This window comes from Sapajus apella, unplaced genomic scaffold (genome assembly GCF_009761245.1).
Source record: "Sapajus apella isolate SASKATOON/1434 unplaced genomic scaffold, GSC_monkey_1.0 scaffold7, whole genome shotgun sequence".
Taxonomy (NCBI): Eukaryota; Metazoa; Chordata; class Mammalia; order Primates; family Cebidae; genus Sapajus; species Sapajus apella.
In genome coordinates, this window is record NW_022436947.1 from 3,004,899 (window position 1) to 3,023,218 (window position 18,320).

At 44.8% G+C, this 18,320-nt stretch overlaps 1 protein-coding gene and 1 non-coding gene across 3 annotated transcripts in view; both read left to right on the forward strand.

The window, feature by feature from the left end:
• Positions 1–18,320, forward strand: part of KIAA1549 (KIAA1549 ortholog) — a 150,489-nt gene that overhangs the window by 91,149 nt on the left and 41,020 nt on the right. For both annotated transcript variants that reach the window (XM_032275858.1, XM_032275859.1), the window contains exons 11-12: positions 10,121–10,317; positions 12,057–12,172. In XM_032275858.1, the coding sequence (XP_032131749.1) occupies positions 10,121–10,317; positions 12,057–12,172 (313 nt within the window). The remainder of the gene's footprint in view (positions 1–10,120; positions 10,318–12,056; positions 12,173–18,320) is intronic.
• Positions 15,122–15,228, forward strand: LOC116550452. The gene has a single exon (XR_004268421.1). It is a non-coding gene; the product is annotated as a U6 spliceosomal RNA (small nuclear RNA).

Sequence of the window (18,320 nt, forward strand, 5' to 3'; positions counted from 1 at the left end):
GCTAATTTTTTGTATTTTTAGTAGAGACGGGGTTTCACCATGTTGACGAGGATGGTCTCGATCTCTTGACCTGGTGATCTGCCCACCTCGGCCTCCCAAAGTGCTGGGATTGCAGGCTTGAGCCACCGCGCCCGGCCTATGGACCACATTTTCTAACGTCAGCACTGCCTTGGAAGTCCATCTATTATCTGTTACTTCAGAAAACTATCAGAGGACAGCGTCTCTTGAGTTCAAAACAGAATATTCCGCAAGCTTTCTCCTTCTCTCAATTTTACTTCCTAAGCATTTTCAGGTCCCGGATATTGCTGTGAGTCAAACGGACAGAGTTTCAGATGGCACTTCCAGGGCTTAGAGTTGCTTTTTCCTCCAGGGCTGCAAAGACCTGCACATACATTCTGACAACGCATTTACAGAAAAGGCCCTGCAGGGAGGATTCCCCAAAAGATGAACTCTCTTCTGATACTGTTAGGAGGGCAACGCCTTGCCGGCATTGCAGAAGCTCAGGCTTATTTTGCTTGGCACGGGAACATGCCCTATAGATTTTGTCATGTGTTTATAATGACGCTCTCCATTTAGTTTTAAAACAAATGGCTTTACTTCATACGTGTTTCTTTTAAGACCATGTGGCCATAGTGAAGGGCCTCTAGCCTCGTCCTCAGGGTAATTTGCAGAGATGCCACCCTCCCCTGTGACTTTAAGAGCTCTTTCTCCTGCTCTTGTGGCTGTTGTCTCTGTCTCCATTCTGCTCACCCCACCTTCTGATGCGCCTCCCCGCTCCTCTCTGAAATCCTTCAGCAAATCCCAGAGCTGCAAACATCTGGAAACAATAAATCTGCTGACCTAAAATCCACACCCCCTTCCCCTTGTAACGAGAAAGAAACCTCTTCAGATTGTCTGGGAGTAGATTAATTTTGAAATATGAGAGGAGGGAGAGGCCATTCTGTCTTGTTTTGAAGCACGGCCTTGCTTATTTTCAATAATAAAGAAAACCCACGTAGCTTTCTTTTATCGGTAGTCTCTGTCTGTAGACTAAAGTTGTCATTTGTTACTATTGCCTGAGAAACTCCAGCTTGGATCTTCTTCATCATGATTGGCATTGGCTGGATGCCACTGCCCTCGTGGAAACTTGTTCCTTCTGCTGGGAGATAGTCTACACCTCGTTATTGGTGTCAGAGCCGAGCTCCGGACTGCCCTTGGTTGCTTCTAAAGGGCAGCACTTTGAGCAACTGGCTGGAGCTGCCTCCGATACTGGATGTCACTCACCAAATGCTGAGCATTTGCTCTGAGCCAGGCCAGATCCGGCTCAGTTACCAACACAAATAGCACGCGATCTCTGCCTTCCAGGGCTTTAGCAAGGGAGAAGGACAAACCGTCCAGAAGCAGACATCCAGGAGTATAAGCATGCCTGGAGAACACAGAGGAGGGGTGCAGGCCACTCCAGTGGTGGGGTACCTCCACCTTTTTCGAGGAGGTGATGCCAGGGCTGAAGCTTCATGGTAGAGATGAAGGTGGGCCCAGCAGGGGAGCAGCGGGCAGGTCAGGAAGCTGGAGCAAAGGTTGTAAAAAAAAAGTGTACAGCCAAAACTCAGGTGGCAGAGAGCCAGCCCCTGGGGGGTCAGGACATAGAAGGGATTGCAAATTACGCTGTAGGCAGTGGGCAGCCATTGAAAGGTTTTCAGCAGGGAGAGCAGCTTGAACACATTTGCATTTGGAACGATCGCTTCGGGAGGCAGTGTGGACAGTGGATTGAAGAGAGGCTCTGTGAGCACTTTGTTCTATCTCAGCCAAGGTCAGCTCACTCCCTGCGGTTGCTGTTCGATTCTCTGCAAAGGCCCCCATCACACCTAATGTGTAGGTGGTCTTGGTCCACCCACAGCCGGCCCACCATGCTGGGTGTCACCTGTGGGTGGGAGAAGCTGGGAGCACTGCTCTCCCAAACTCTAGGACCGCAGGGTTACAGGAGTCCCCGGGGGAGGGCTGCCCTAAAGACAAACAGATGGCAATAACTCTGCCTTGTCTCCACCTTCTAAATGGAAACAGCATGGAGGCTGTGGTGACTTTTCACAAATGACATCAATCAGGTAATACATGCTTACAATGGCAGTGGCTACATGGTGGCACATTTTTATTCAGACACTTTTGGGATTTGCTCTATTTCTATTGTCATCTTAACTGCTCCTTCCCAGGGGCTCAGGCTAACCAGAATACTGGAGGCTTCACTGCATTCCGGTGCCACCTGGGCTGTATTGCAATCATGGCCGATGTGTTTACAGTCACCAGGCGTCTCTCTCTCCTTCCTTGGCTGACCTGCCCACCAGCCAGTCTCCTTGGCTTATTGGCGATGTATTCCAGAGGGGCACAGACACTGTGGCCTGTTCCCTCTGTGATAGATGAAAGAAAGAAAGAACAAAAGAGCCATTCTTCTTCAGAAATAACTCGGTCCTAATATGAATATTGAATACTCTAATTAATCTTGACTCTTCTTTTAGAAAATACTGATTTAACCTATGCTGAGTGAGGGAGGGAGCTGGACACATGGTACACCAGCCAGACCGAACTCTAGATTCTATTTTAAAAGTAGAAAATCTAGTAAAAGTGATCTGGCAAATAGGGATGAGACAAAAGAAGGGAGGAGGGGCAGTGTTCCTCTAGGTTTTCCCTTTTGTGTGTAGATGCCTTTGTTCTGTGCACCGTAAGCACAGATTGGTTGCCACATTTCTATTGCTATAGAAGGTGATGGCTCACTCCGCTTCTAAGAAGTGCAGGGATCTAATGGATATATTTAAAGATGTTGGTAGAATCAACCGTAAGTCAACAGGGCTTGTATATTTCATTTATGACATGTGCCCTTTTCTTGGTTACCCATAAAAACCAGTAAGTTTGGTAGTTCGGTTGACTGTTTTGAAATTCATTGGCCCATCAGATATTTCTTGAGGGACCCTGGGTCACGTCGTGTAGCTGACTTAAGGAAATATTGTATCCAAATTCTTATTTACAACTAGATCTGATGCCTTAGAATTCTTAGTTGTATATTAACTGCTTGATGTTTCATCAGTCAACAGTAATGATAATGCTGTCAGCATCATTTGTATGGTACGTTGGCATTTATGAAGCATTTTCATGGATACTAGCATGTGTTTAACTGCACAGGCCCCGAGAGTCTGTGAGGAAAGACATTCAGATGCCTAGGCTTGGGCTGTGAAGACCGCCCTAGAGAGGCAATACTGTTTGTATTTTTGCGTTATTCACTTTGGAGACCTATGCTTTGGGAAGGCCATCTGTAGCTCCTCCTCCAGTTTTGGGAAAGCGAACCACCTAACTTGTTAAAAACAAAACAGAATAGTTGCCCAGTCATTAGAGGCATTCACTTTCTTATGGGAAGTATACCAAAAGAGGATTTCAGCAAGATTTACTAAATGATGGAGGTGATGATCAAATGACTGCATATTATATCTGTTTTCTTTCACTTAGAGGCACCTTGTATGTAGTTAAATGAGGGGCTGCTGGGGTAAAAGCAACACCATAAAATTGGAAATTGCTCCTGCTAGGATTTTTATCATCAGCTGTGAATAAGTGGCATCAAATTTCAATTTTCCCAGCCATCTGAAACAGCCTTGACAGATGGACATTTGAGAATTATATGAATGGATTAGTATTTCCTTTCAAGATGAAAATAATATTTATAATCATATATTTAATAACTTAGGACCGCATGTCAAAGTCTGAGAGAGGAATCGTCTTAATTGCACAGAACGGGTTTTTTAATGTGCAGGAGTGTTACCTCTTAGCCTGCCTAATTTTTCGTCCACCATACATTCATCAATGATTTGCTTTTAAGAGAGCAGTTGAATCTTTGTGGAAATTTACAACAAAAGGAAAAAGTATTTGACTAGTAAGTGGGGGGTTTAGAAAAGACACATAGATGATTGCTGTTAAGTACATTACGGTAGAATCCAAATGTGTTGCTGTGTAGTTAATTCAAATCTAGTAAGTACACAGGGACAACAAATAACCAGCAGAGAGAGGGGTCATGGACCAGTGAACAAGAGACTGTGAACATGAACAGTGAACATGGACCAGTGAACAAGGCATTCAAGCGACCTGGACACAGATGTGCAGTGTCCAGTAATCATTTGAAAGAAGTTAATGAAAATATCCTGCAAGTCTGAGGAAATGTGCAGGAAAGTATACAGTATTAACTCAGTTCTCCCCTATTTGTTCCTTTGAAGTTACAGTTTTGATCTGTCAGAAGTAAACATGGACCTTTTCACTCCTTTTTCCTTTTGATACAAAACATGTTGTTGAGACCCCAGCTGAGTCCCCGTGAACAAGGGCGCTTGCCAGGCTTTCGTTCCTGAGGATGGTGAGCTCGCAGAAAGCACGTGCTTCATGGCACCTCGGGTTTCCACACACTGCTGCACAGATCTTGAACGTTACAGTTGTCATATAGAGAGACAAGGCACAGAGCCCTGTCATGTGTTTATCCCCTGGATGAGATGAGACAGTGCCCCTGGGATTTCTCACTGCCATCCTCTTCTCGGTTCTCATTGGATTCTTCTGCGGGAGTAAAGCGTTCTTCGATGGCTGGAGATGGCAGAGGGGAAGCTGTGAAATAAAACCCTCACTGCTGCTGCTGCTTCTGCTTCTGCCGCTGCCTCCTCTACAGAATATCTAAGTTCATATCTTCCCAACATGGAACGAATCGTCCTATTTCTTGACTATATTTCTCTCTCATTTCTTTAAGAGAGAGAGCAAGTCATACCACAAGTTGATTGTTCCTTGATCTACCAAGACCAGGATTTTGAATTGTGATTTTATTTGATGCTCCCGAGGTTTCTGCATCTCTGGCAGAGCACCGCAGGAAGCTGCTGCATGGATGACAGGCGGGCCTCTCTTCTGTGAAGTGGGAGGACGTTGGGAAGGGAAGTGGGGAGGGGAGCCAGCATGCTTCCCGGACCACAGGCTCAGTCTTAACAGCTCTCAGGAAAATCAGTGGTAGGTGGGGGCTTTACAGAGGTGTGCATCTGGAATCATCCCTGTAAAAGGGCTGCCTACTCTGAGAAAAGTGTGTGTCTGCACCCTGGGGTTTGGGCAGACCAGTTGAAACTCAGGATGCTAGTCCATGGATCACAGATGAGTAAATAAACATATTTTATTTAAGTAGTTTTAAAAAATTATTTATTTTATTTTTTAATTTTTAAAAATTATACTTTAAGTTCTGGGGTACATGGACAGAATGTTTAATACATGTATTTAAATAACTATCTAATGATGTATTTTATGTAAATATTTAACAATAAATTATTTAATTTAAATAAATAATTATACAAATGCTTAATAAATTTAATTTAAATAAATATTTAATAATAAACAGGCCAGGTACGGTGGCTCACACCTGCAATCCCAGCACTTTGGGAGGCTGAAGCAGGCAGATCACCTGAGGTCAGGAGTTTGAGACCAGCCTGGCCAACATGGTGAAACCCTGTGTATAATAAAAAAATATATATATGAAAGTTAGCTGGACATGGTGGTGCACACCTGTGGTCCCGGCTACTCGGGAGGCTGAGGCAGGAGAATCGCTTGAACCCAGGAGGTGGAGGTTGCAGTGAGCTGACATCATACTTTTGCATTCCAGCCTGGGCAACACACTGAGACTCCATCTCAAAAAAAAATTAATAATAAATAAATTCATTTAAATACTAAATAAACGGGGCATGCATTGGAGCAGCAGTTTTGGGTTTGTCATTCGCAAAACAGTGTTCTTGGGCTGAGGGGCTGTGATGCTCATGTACTGCTGAAGTGGTGGAGTAGACTACTCCTGTAACAGGAGCTCATTAATTGGAAACAGAGGAAGTCAGTGTTCGCTTTTTGTTTCATTTTTGTAAACTGTATTTACTGTAAGTTTTGTCCCCCTCTACTGGCAGAAATCATTATTGCAGATGACATTCCTTCCGTTGATCTGAGAATTTTAGCATGAAAAATCACATCTGTAATCCCAGCGCTTTGGGAGGCTGAGGCAGGAGGATCGCTTGATCCCTGGAGTTCAAGACCAGCTGGGCAATGTAGCAAGACCCTGTATCTACAAAAGTTTTTTAAAAATTCTCCAGACGTGGTGGCACACGCCTGTGGTCCCAGCTACTTGGGAGGCTCAGTTGGGAGGATTGCTTGGGCCTGGGAGATTGAGGCTGCAGTGAGCTGAGATTGTGCTACTGCACCCCAGCCTGGGTGACAGAGCGAGGCCGTATCAAATTAAAAAAAAAAGACCTTAGGTCACAAACCTAAGCCACTGATGTTGTCACTCATTTGTGCATAAAGTTAGCACAAATACGACAAAGCCTTTTGTGTCTGTGTGTAATCCATTGTCTAAAATCACTCTGTACATCTTTTTGGGCTTTATGTTTTGACCAACAGGACTCTGAAGGGGTGTGCATGTGAGTGGAAAAACTCAAACCCTGTTTCTCCTCTGTTCTCATACCACACCACAGTCATCACAGAAGACTTCTGTGGCCAAATTTGTGGGGGCTTTCCACACCAAGCCCCGGCTGGGTGTCCTTGAATTCAGCTCTGACGCTGTCCAATGGGAGGTAGCCTCAGATCTGACAGATGGAGGGCTCAGTCCCCAAGCCTGTGCTCCTCCATCCGCACCGGTCACAAGCGTAGGTCTCTGGAACTTCTGACCAACTGGCTTCAAGTTGGTGTTCCCACCATCCCTTTTGGGGGTTGATTAATTTGCTAGAGCAGCACACAGGAGTTAAGGAAACACTTAATTTTTACCAGTTGATCACAAAGGATATGTAAACAGAAAAACCACACTCTGTAAAATATCTTAAAGAGGTTTATTTGGAGCCAGTGTGAGTGACCATGGCCCCGAGAAAGCACAAACCCAAGAAGCTGTGAGTAAATGGCCCCGAGGGGGTCAGATTACGGTTTGGGTTGATGCTATTGCCACTGCGTCTGGCTGGGCCTGTCATTGTGGGCGGTAAAGGAATTTACCAAGACAGTCGTAGGTAAAGAAAGGCAGATTTGGCCGGGCATGGTGGCTTGCGCCTGTAATCCCAGCACTTTGGGAGGCCAAGGTGTGCAGATCACCTGAGATCAGGAGTTCAAGACCAGCCTGGTCAACATGCTGAAACCCCGTCTCTACGAAAAATAAAAAATTTGCTAGGTGTGGTAGCACGTGCCTGTAGTCCCAGTTACTCGGGAGGCTGAGGCAGGAGAATCGCTTGAAACTGGGAGGCAGAGGTTGTAGTGAGCCAAGATCATGCCATTGCAGTCCAGCCTGAGTGACAGAGTGAGACTCCGTCTCAGAAAAAATGGTGGGGGGAGGGCAAATTTATTAGCGAAAGTATGAAGGTAATGTTGCAAGGGTGCAGTGGCCAGCACAGCAGAGAAGAGGCTGTCGGCCAAGAGACGGGGACAGGAGGGAAGCTTTATTGGGTCATGCTGCTGGGGCTATGTACAGAACGAGGTGTTTGGGAGCAGGAATCATGCCAGCAGGTTGTCTGTGATGAGCCATTTCTCAGAACAATTATTCTCCCCTCCCTGGGACCTCTTCCGCGTTGTAACTTATCAGGATTCCATGTATACGTTTTCAGGAGACAGGAGTTACAGGAAAAGAAACCCAATACATAGAAGCTTGGCCAAAAAAGGCGGGATATCTTGAAATGAGGGGCTTACAAGTCTTAGGTATGTCTTAGGGATTCTTTAGTTGGCAATTGGTTGAGAGAGTTAAGTTTTGTCTAAAGACTGAAGGTCAGTTCAAAGGAATGCTTAATGTAAGGGATCTGCTGTCTGCCATGTGATGCTATACCAGTGTCAGGTTAAAAAGTAAGCCACGTTATACCGGGCTAACTAAAAATAAAACAGTTTAACCAGATTTTATTGTTTGTCGGATGTGACTTAACCCTTGCTATGCACATCTTTAGGTCATGTTTATAATTTGGTATCTTAGTACCACAAGGAGTCTGTTCTGTCAGTCTTATAATCTTGTTTTAATAACAATGCTGGTCAGTTTTGCCTAAACTCTAAAAGAGAGGGGCTGTGATGATGCCTGTCCCACCTCCCTTCCTGCTAGCACTAAAAACTCAGTCCTTCAGGTTTCTCTGAAGTCCCTTTGGACACTGAGGCCGGGGAAGAAATCACACAGGCTATGCTGGATGGGTCAGAGCGCGGGAGCATGAGAGAGAAGTCTAGCCTGTGTACGGGTGACTCCAAAAACACCAGCTTCCAGAGCTGGCCCTCTGGGAAATCAGAAAACCACTAAACATTTCTAAACAGGCAGATTTCTAAAATCCAAGCACACAGGACACCAAAGAAGCAGGAAGATAGCCCGACCGTGGCATGTGCATAAAATCACGAAGACATGAGCCCCAAATCTTAGCAGTGAACATGGGAAGGAATGAACAGCTCTAGGGATCAAGCAGAAAGACCTAGAAGCCAGACAGACACAAGAGTAGCTGGGATTACAGGTGTGCACCACCATATCTGGCTAATTTTTGTGTTTTTCTTAGTAGAGACAAGGTTTCACCATGTTGGCCAGGCTGGTCTTCAACTCCTGACCTCAAGTGATCCACCTGACTCGGCCTCCCAAACTGCTGGGATTACAGGTGTGAGGCACCATGCCTGGCCAACAAATAGCATTTTTGATGACATAGTATCTTACCACAGCTGTAGAAGCTAAGGCCTGGCATCCCTAGTTGCAGGCTCAGGGGTCTGTCATGGGTTTGGTGTGGGGTGATGCCACGTATCCCTGGAGAGGAATCCTGCATCCAGCAGTTTGAGTGGGGATGTTTTTGAAAAGCCCTTTCTCCCTCAGTTTTGTGCCCCATTACTTCCCTTGACCACTTCTTTCTAGAAATTCTTTGTTCCCTTGGCTTCTATTACATGGAACTTTCCAGATTCTTCCGTTTCTCTGAAATCACATTCTATTTTCTTCCTTGCTTTCTTTTTCTCTTCTTAGCCCCAAACTATTAGATGTTCTCCAACACTTTATCCACAGAATCTGTATTTATGTTGAAAAACTGAACTCCCTTACTGTCAACTTTGTGGGGGTGGTTCTTGAAGTCACATCTGAGCCTGCACATTCCCCCAGGCCATGGTCCCCCATCTCCAGCTACACCAAGCTGACATCCTTTGGGGCCTCAAATTAAGCGTGTTTGAAATGAAGCCTGTCATTTTGTCTTGAGCCATCATTGCTGTGTGACTTGCCTCTTTCCCTTGGTGTCACTTCCACGCTTCACGATGCCCTGCCCAAAAATGTACGTCCTCATCGGCTGCTTTCTCTTCCTTTGTCTCTTGTGTCTGTCTGACTTCTAGGTCTTTCTGCCTGATCCCTAGAGCTGTTCATTCCTTCCCATGTTCACTGCTGCCTGATCCCTAGAGCTGTTCATTCCTTCCCATGTTCACTGCTGCCTGACCCCTAGAGCTGTTCATTCCTTCCCATGTTCACTGCTAAGATTTGGGGTTCATGTCTTCATGATTTTATGCACATGCCATGGCTGGGCTGTCTTCTTGCTTCCTTGGTGTCCTGTGTGCTTGGATTTTAGAAATCTGCCTGTTCAGAAATGTTTAGTGGTTTTCTGATTTCCCAGAGGGCCAGCTCTGGAAGCTGGCGTTTTTGGAGTCATCCGTACACAGGCTGGAGTTCTCTCTCATGCTCTTGCGCTCTGACCCATCCAGCATAGCCTGTGTGATTTCTTCCCCAGCCTCAGTGTTCTCTGGTTCCTGATATGATGTAGAACATGCTCTTTGTAGCCTCCTCTTTCTGCTTCCAAGTCTTGTCTGTCCTCAAGGCCTGGCTCTGGTCCCCATGACCCTATAAAGAATATCTTGCTCCTGCCACATGGCACGTGGTGTGCTGCTGTGACAGCGGGTCAGGTGTTGTCTTAGGCACTAGCTGTTTAATCCTTGTATTCTTGTTTAATCTTTCACAAGTGTGTGTCTTCTTCTCAAACTCTGGGAATAAACAGAACCTGGCATGCAGTCCATGTTTCAGTGACGCTTCTTGGATTGGAGTGGTGGAATTGCCAGCACAGTCTTGGGTCAGAAGTTGTGTTCCTCTCATGAGCTTTGGATTCGGGGTTAACAATCTTGTGTGTGTGTGTGTGTGTGTGTGTTTCAGCTGCAGGTCCCTAGTGTGAAGGGTTTCGATTTTGCTAAGCAGCATCTGGGTCAACACAATAAAGACGACATATTGATTATTCATGAGCCAGCGCCACTGCCAGGACCTGTGAAGGACCACACCACGCCCTCGGAAAATGGAGACGTGCCAAGCCCCAAGTCAAAGATCCCGTCCAAGAACGTCCGTCACAGAGGAAGGTTATTACTGGGCTTTCTGTATTGTTCTCGGTTGCAGGCATGCTCCTGATTAGACTATCAGTTTCCGATGTCACAAGGGCTGATGGTGAGTCCAGCCCTGCCTCTGCAGCCTGGGAGACCGATGACTTGCCCAAAGTCACACATGAGCCCAAGAATGTTTCCCAGCCACTCCCACGGGCTGCCAAAGAATGCTGTGTGCTTTCTTTCCCCACACGGTTGAAGATCATGAATCACTGTCTGTGATAGTTTGGCGGCCCCTGTCAGACTTCATTAGGGATTGACCAGCTCACATGTATATATTCCGAGGGGAGCATGCTAGGCCCCGTGGAGATAATATCAGCAATAACACATAAGGAGTGCACGGCACCCAGTACACGCTCAGCCTGTGTGAGCCTCTGTGTCCATGCCTGGGATGCCAGCAGCTGCTGTGACTGCATTGCTTTGTCTGCAGGTGACCTTCATCATGTCCTCCTGTGTTATCTTTGTCTTCCTCTGGCTGCTCATGTGTGTCACCCTTGTTAGGATATCACACAGGACTCTTCATCACTGCCTCCCTGCCCTGCTCCCCATTCCCAATTCATTTCCCTTCCTCCTCTTAAAGTATAGCACGTAGAGAATTGCTCGTTAATTTTCCAAACTACCTGGAAGCCCCTCATCACCCTCTGACCCCGTGAGAAGGGCTGTAGCACTCTGAAAGAAGACACAGTTCGGAATCAGGTGTGTTCAGTTGACTCCTGATCACAGGCTTTGGCTACTGAAGCCTCCTGTTGTCAGCCTTTCTTTGAGCTTTGGAACTCTAAATCCTGATTTCCTGCTAAGAGCAAAAAAAGTGTGTGATCATACCAACATTTGAAACGATGTCATGATTTCTGTCTTATCAGAAAACCTACCCCAGGGGTTCTGGCCTAGTTTTAAGAATCTAATAGATGTCAGAACATGATCTTTACAAAAGAAAACGAGTTATGTAGAGAGATGCGCTTTGCTTAATGATTTTGCTGGCTAGGAATAAATGGAATCATTGAAGATTATTTAACATGCAAGTAAAATTTTGCAAAGTCTTTTTTTTCTTGCCTGGTCGTCTTGTCATTGACATTTAGTCACGGCGGCTCAGTGGTCTGTGTGGTTAATACGATGTTTTAGCGTCTTTCGGAGCACCAGCATGTCTTGGCATTTCACATTGTCATTGAAGCCAGGGAGCCTAAGGAATCAGGGAGCTAACTGATGAAGGATTTTTCCCTGGTGCAAGCTGGGTGCCACGATCCCCTTGCTTTTTATATATAGAATCAAATCCCAGTATAAGCACGTCCCAAAGATCTGGAGTTATTTGGGGGTGACTGCAGGGCTATGCCAGCTTCCTGGGCATTCTCCAGATCTAGTTAATCCTGAACCCCAAGTCGTCTTTGATCCAACTCATGCTAAACCCAGACTGCTGGTCCAGAAATGACAGGGCCAGGGGCTGGGCCTTGAGCCCTGGTGGCTGTGGGACCTTCCTGCTGTCTGGCACTTGTTGAAATGCAGCCTGCTGATGCATTTAGTAAGCTGCATTAATCTGTCTTCAGGAGGTGACTATGTGGTGTTAATGTCATCCTTGAAGACACCGTGCTGTGGAATAATTTTTCTGACTGTTTCATTTCTGCTGGTTTTGCCTGGAAGTCCGACTTCCACACCCAAATTAATGTGACTTTTTCTTTTGCATTCTTTCTTGTTTCTGACGTTTGCAATTTGTTTTGTGCCTGCAGGGTTTCTCCCTCAGATGCTGACTCTACGGTCAGCGAAGAGTCCAGCGAGAGGGACGCAGGAGATAAGACACCGGGAGCCATCAATGACGGCGGGTCCCACAGAGCCCCACAGAGCGGTCTGTGACTCTTCTGGTTCTTCCCGCTATGAGAGTCCGAAGGCTGAGGCCTTACGCTACTTCAAATGCCAAACCCTTTAAAAAAATCTGTGAAATGGGGCATTCATCATTCCCATGGTTGCTCAGCACCAGTTGTCACCATCTAATGTGGTATTGGTGTCTGCTTTGGGGCTTGGGATTCACTGGGGGTACATGTTAAGGTGAATAGCCTGATTTCACTCTGGTTTAGAGTCCTCATGATTTACCTGTCCAGAGGTCAAGGAGGAAGTGCACTGAAACCAGAGTCTCAAAAACCACCCCCAGGATTCAGTAGCTTTCATAGGAGCCAGTTCAAGGATTCACAGCCGCCACTGTCAGGAAGTTGTTTGTTTATCATCGGCCCAAGTCCGTTATGTTTAGTCTTGTCCCTAGATCTTTCTTCCAGCAGGGGGTTAGTGTGAGCAGATGGTTTAGCATGTTTGTGTGTGGGGTCCCATATGGCTTCATAGGCCAGGTATGAGATGAGCCTCACTCCTGTTCCGTGAAGACTGATGCCCTGTCAGAAAATGAGACCTACAGGTCTTTAGGCTTGGGAGCATTTTTTTTTTGAATGACAGCACGGTAGCTTGTTTTTAGTGTAATAGATTATGTTAACTAGATGTGCTACTGCAGCTGTTGTATTTGCTGGAGGTTTATTTTGATTTAAGGATTGTATTTCAGTAATACAAAGATAATTGAGAGGCCTCAGAATGTTATTATTACTATTATTTTTTGAGACAGAGTCTTACTCTATCACTGAGGCTAAAGTGCGGTGGCGCAGTCCTGGCTCACTGCAGCCTTGACCTCCCAGGCTCAGGTGATTCTCCTACCTCAGTCTCCCCAGTAGCTGGGATTACAGATATGTGCCACCACATCCAGCCAATATTTGTACTTTTTTTATAGAGACAGGGTTTTACCATGTTGCTGAAGCTAGTCCTGAACTCCTGGACTCAAGCGATCCATCTACCTCAGCCTCCGAAAGTGCTGGGATTACAGGCATGAACCACCGCGCCCAGCCAGGATATTATTTTTAATAGGAATTTTTATACTTACAGTTTTTAATCATAAATTTCTGTGTATGGAAATGCAGCACAGCGTGAACTGTATTCTGGAAATGAACAGACTCTGGACAGAAGCCCAGGGGCCTCTCCTCTCCCTGACACGCTTGTGGCCTCATGGTCGCTCAGCCTCCGAGGCTCCGGCACTCGCCAGTCCTTGCAGTTCTTCCGGCTCCTCCCACTTGGTTCTTTTATAATCTTAAGGACGTCCCCTTAGAAAAAGGGAAGAGGTTTTTCTTTGGATCTAGTTTTACAAAATCTGAAAAATTATTTAGCACCGTGGTAACAGATGCTGTTTCAGATAGACAGGATTAGAATCTAGCTTTGGGAAAGAAATATTTCGGGGAAAAAAAAAGAGCTCTGGATTTTATCAAGTTCTGTTCATTGCTTATCTGAGCAAACCTTTCTTTCAGTGCCTGCGTTTAACTCCTTCTGATGGTATTACAACCAGTATGGTCTATAAGAACAGCAAAAATCAAACACCACTCTTGACATAGGTTCAGAATGCAGGCAGCCAGCATTATAGCTCTGGGGCCCAGAGTTGAATGTGAAGGAGACGAATTAGATGATTCTGTGACTATTAGAAGCTCAGATGCTGCTATTATAATTTGAAGAGATACCAGAATCTGTACATTATTTTCATGTTGTAGAAAGATAGTTTTCTCACTATAAATATCAATATACTTTGAAAACTTTGTTCACTTCTTGAAAGGTGCTATAAGATAGCTTTAATGCTGCCATGTAAGTATTTTATTGCTTGCATAGAAACTTAAACATCCTATTTTAAAATATTCTGAGTTTTTGTCCTAGCTTTGTTACTTTATTTTTTAATTTTTAAAAAAACTTTTGCTTTTTGAGACAGTCTTTCTCTGTCACCTGGGCTGTAGGGCAGTGACACGACCTTGGCTCACTGCAGCCTCTGCCTTTCAGGCTCAAATGATTCCCCTGACTCTGTCTCCCAAGTAGCTGGGATTATAGACATATGCCACCATGCCCGACTAATTTTTTTATTTTTAGTAGAGACAGGGTTTCTCCATGTTGGCCAGGCTGGTCTCGAACTCCTGGCCTCATGTGATCATCTGCCTCAGCCTCCCAAAGTGCCGGGATTACAGGCATGAGCCACCGCGTCCAGCCTATTTTATAATTCACATAAAAATCTTTCTTTTGTTGCCAGCCATAATGAAGTAAAGATTAATGGAGGCATAGGGCAGGCAGGTGCTTGAGACCTATTCTGGAGCCCTCTTCTGTGTTGCCCTGAGATCAGCGTTCCCTCTCACTCCTGCGGGTGGCACACCTACCGGCTCTCAGGCTTCTTGGCAAGGCTCTTGACAACTGTCCCAGGTCATGTGGCATATTGAGGACCCACCTTGCAGTGGAAGCTGAGAGAAGACTCTTGTTTCAGTTTTGGTAAATTGGAGGTTGTGCTTGATTCCTTTGCCAACTGACTGCTTTTGGAAGGTGACTAGACCATGACACGTACCCTCATGGCCATCCATGGAACCTTAAGAGATTATTTACTCAGATGTCACTGTGTTCACAGTTATTGCAGCTCTAGAATAACTCACATCCTAACCCCTGGTTACCCTTAGTGAAGACGGGACGGGAGAGGTGTGGTAGGAGTGTACTGCCATTGCTGTGTCTGTGCGTAATTGTAGTTTTTCTCTCTCTCCTCTTTGTCATCAGGAATGTACCAAGTAGGTAAGGATTGCACAATACTCAGCATTCTTTTATGCTCTCCTAAGATTGCATGTGTGCAAGTGTGATTTTCCAGTAGTTAAAACTTCATTCATTTGCATTCCACAAGTTCCAAATTCTGGAATTTCACATGCAAACTAAGTGACCGTTGACTTTTGCATGTGCTAAGGAGTTTGCAGTGCTCACTTAACCAGCATATATAAGAAAATCGAAACGCAACACAGAACATTAGCACGACCCCTGCGCAAGGATGACATGCAAATTTGGGAAGCATTCCATATTTCTTAAAAATGAAAGGAGTTTGCCAAATAGTTTAAATGAGATTGAGTTCATGTAACATTGAAGTTATTCAAGCAGTTTGGGAGAACCCATATGTAAAATGATTGAGTTCATAAAATATAATTCTCATCTTTTCATGAAGGCAGATTCCCAGAGACCTTTTCAAGGTAAAATGTTGTAAACATAGTGGAGGTGACTGTAGTCATTGAGTCATCCATTTAGCAAATGCTTACTAAATGTCTGTGCTGTAACAGGTGCTGGCGACACAGTGAAGATGAGACACGTGTGATTCCTGCCTCACAGGGTAGTAACGTAGGTTTCGCACATTGGTAAAGATGCGATTTTTCCAGCCTGGGCAACATAGTGAGACTCTGCCTCTACAAGAAATAGAAAAAATTAGCCAGGCATGGTGGTGTGTGCCTGTGGTCCCAGCTACTCAAGAGGCTGAGGTGGGAGGAGCGCTTGAGCCTGGGAGGTCGAGGCTGCAGTGAGCTGTGATTGCATCACTGTACTCCAGTCTGGGTGACAGAGCGAGACCCTGTCTCGGGGAGAAGAATGTGGATTGACTATATTTACTTGCAGATAATGAAATAAAGTTTCTTTAAAAATGCTCTCTTGCTTTGACATTTCAGTAATTCAGACTGAACTTTTCTCTTTCATTCTGCTTTGTTGGCATTATCCTATTCTATACAATCTGTATACGATTACATATTTTTTATTTTTATTTTTTTGCTTACCCTGTCTGGACTGCAGTGGCACAATCACAGCTCACTGCAGCCTTGACCTCTTGGGGTCAAGCAGTCCTCTCACCTCAGCCTCCTGAGTCGCTGGGACTACAGGAGCATACCACGCCCAGCTAATTTTTTATTTACTTTTTGTAGAGATGAAGTCTTGCCATGTTGTACAGGCTGGTTTTGAACTCCTAGGCTCAAGCAATCCTTCTACCCTAGCCTCCCAAAGTGCTGGGATTACAGGCATGAGCCACCATGCCCAGCCTTTTTCTTTAAGATTTTTATTTATCCTTTAACTGATGATTAAAAATCATATATATTTATAGTGTACAACATGATGTGCTTTTGCTTTTATTTTTAGTTGACACATAATACTTGCAAATATTTATGGGGGGACACTGTGATATTTCCATGTATGAATATACTGTGTGATGATCAAATCAGGGTAATTAGCGTATCTGTCACGACATACAAAGTTATCATTACCTTGGAAACATTCAAAATCTACTCTTCAAGCTAATTGAAAATATACAATAAATTAGTAGAGTCACCTTACAGTGCCTACAGTTGCTAGACCCATATTCCTCCTCTCTAGCTGTGCACTTTTATTTTTATTTTTTTGAGACACAGTCTCACTTTGTTGCTCAGGCTGGGATGCAGTGGTGCAATCATGGCTCACGCAGCCTTGACTTCACAGGCTCAGGTGATCCTCCTTCCTCAGCCTCCCGAATAGCTGGGTCTACAGGTGCACACCACCACGCCAGATAATTTTTTGTAGAGATGGGGTTTTGCCATGTTACCCAGGCTGGTCTAGAACTCCTGGGCTCAAGTGATCCTTCCGCCCCAGCCTCCCCAAGTGCTGGGAGTACAGGCAAGAGCCACCATGTCCAGCCTCTAGTTGTGTTTTTGTATCTGTTAACCAACCTTTGTCTTTGTCCTTCCCCTTCGCTTCCCAGCCTCAGGTAACCATGAGTCTACTCTCCACTCTAGATCAGCTTTCTAGCTTCCACATATGAGCGAGAACAGTGCGCTGTTTATCGTTCTGTGCCTGGCTTATTAATGTCATCCAAGCTCGACCATATTGCTGCAAATGGCAGGATTTCATTCTTTTTTATGGCTAAATGGTGATGTTTTGATATATGTATGTATTATGGAAGGGCGAAATCAAGCTATTTACCATATGTATTACCTCAAGTGCTTTTTTTTTGTGATAGCACTTAAAATCCACTCTCTTAGCTGTTTTCAAGTATACAGTATATTGTTATTAATTATAGTTACTACGAGGTGCAATAGGTATCTTGACTATATAGTAAAATTTATATCATTACTGTTAAAAAATAATTGAAGAGAAAGGGGTTTTAATCCCAAGTTCTTACTTGCCTTAAGGCAGAATTCACACAGCATTAATCTCTGTGTGTCCACTATACTTTGTACTAATCATTATTATACAAGTAGCTTTTTTAGAAACATTGTGCATTGCATAGCAAACAATATATATTATGTAATTATAACATATATATTAATATATGATATATAAATATATCATATTATATATAATTATTAATATAATAGTTATATATTACTAATTATACTATATTATATGTTATATATTTATATAATATATATTTACATTATATATCGTTCTACAAACCAAAATATACAATCGTAATATATGTGATATAATTATATATGTGTGATATATAACATATATTATATGTATATGTTAAAAAATTAAAAGCCCCTCTTTTCAGCCATGCTGCCTAGGCTCCGGGCAGTATGGAAGCTGGAAGATTTTCTGCACCTCTGATTTCCTCTCCTCCGCTTAGCCCCTCAGCTCTGTAGAGTGGCCTGAGGTCTGTGCATCCCCTCCTTCTCTGCTTGCAGTCTGTGAACAACTAAGTGAGAATGAAGCAAGGACCGTGACTGCAGTGGGGACGGGGTGGCCGGGCTGTGGACAGGAGTCCAGTGTCAGGCTGCAGCTCCAGTGGTACCCAAGCAGGGCTGACAGCACCACGGGGAGGGGCCTTTTTTGTTTTTATGCCTGTCACCCTTGTCTCTCCGCAACTCAGAGGTCTCTGCCACCCTGGAGGAAAGTGATCCCACCTCTAGGTATCAATAGCTTAATGGGCTACCCTCTGTGACATTTGCTGTTACTCTATAGTCTGGGTTAGCAGGGCTAGCCTGTCGGCGAAGCTAATGATCTTCTTTTAGGCATTATGCCTGCAACTTGAGTAGCTGCCACTGATGAATGGTGGTGCCCGGCTGTGTTCCCGCTGCACAAATAGTCAGGTTCCTTCTAGGTGTAGGGCCAGGGAAGAAAGCTTGAGCATAGCCGGAATCCAGACAGTGGTGCCCCCTTGCTAAGAG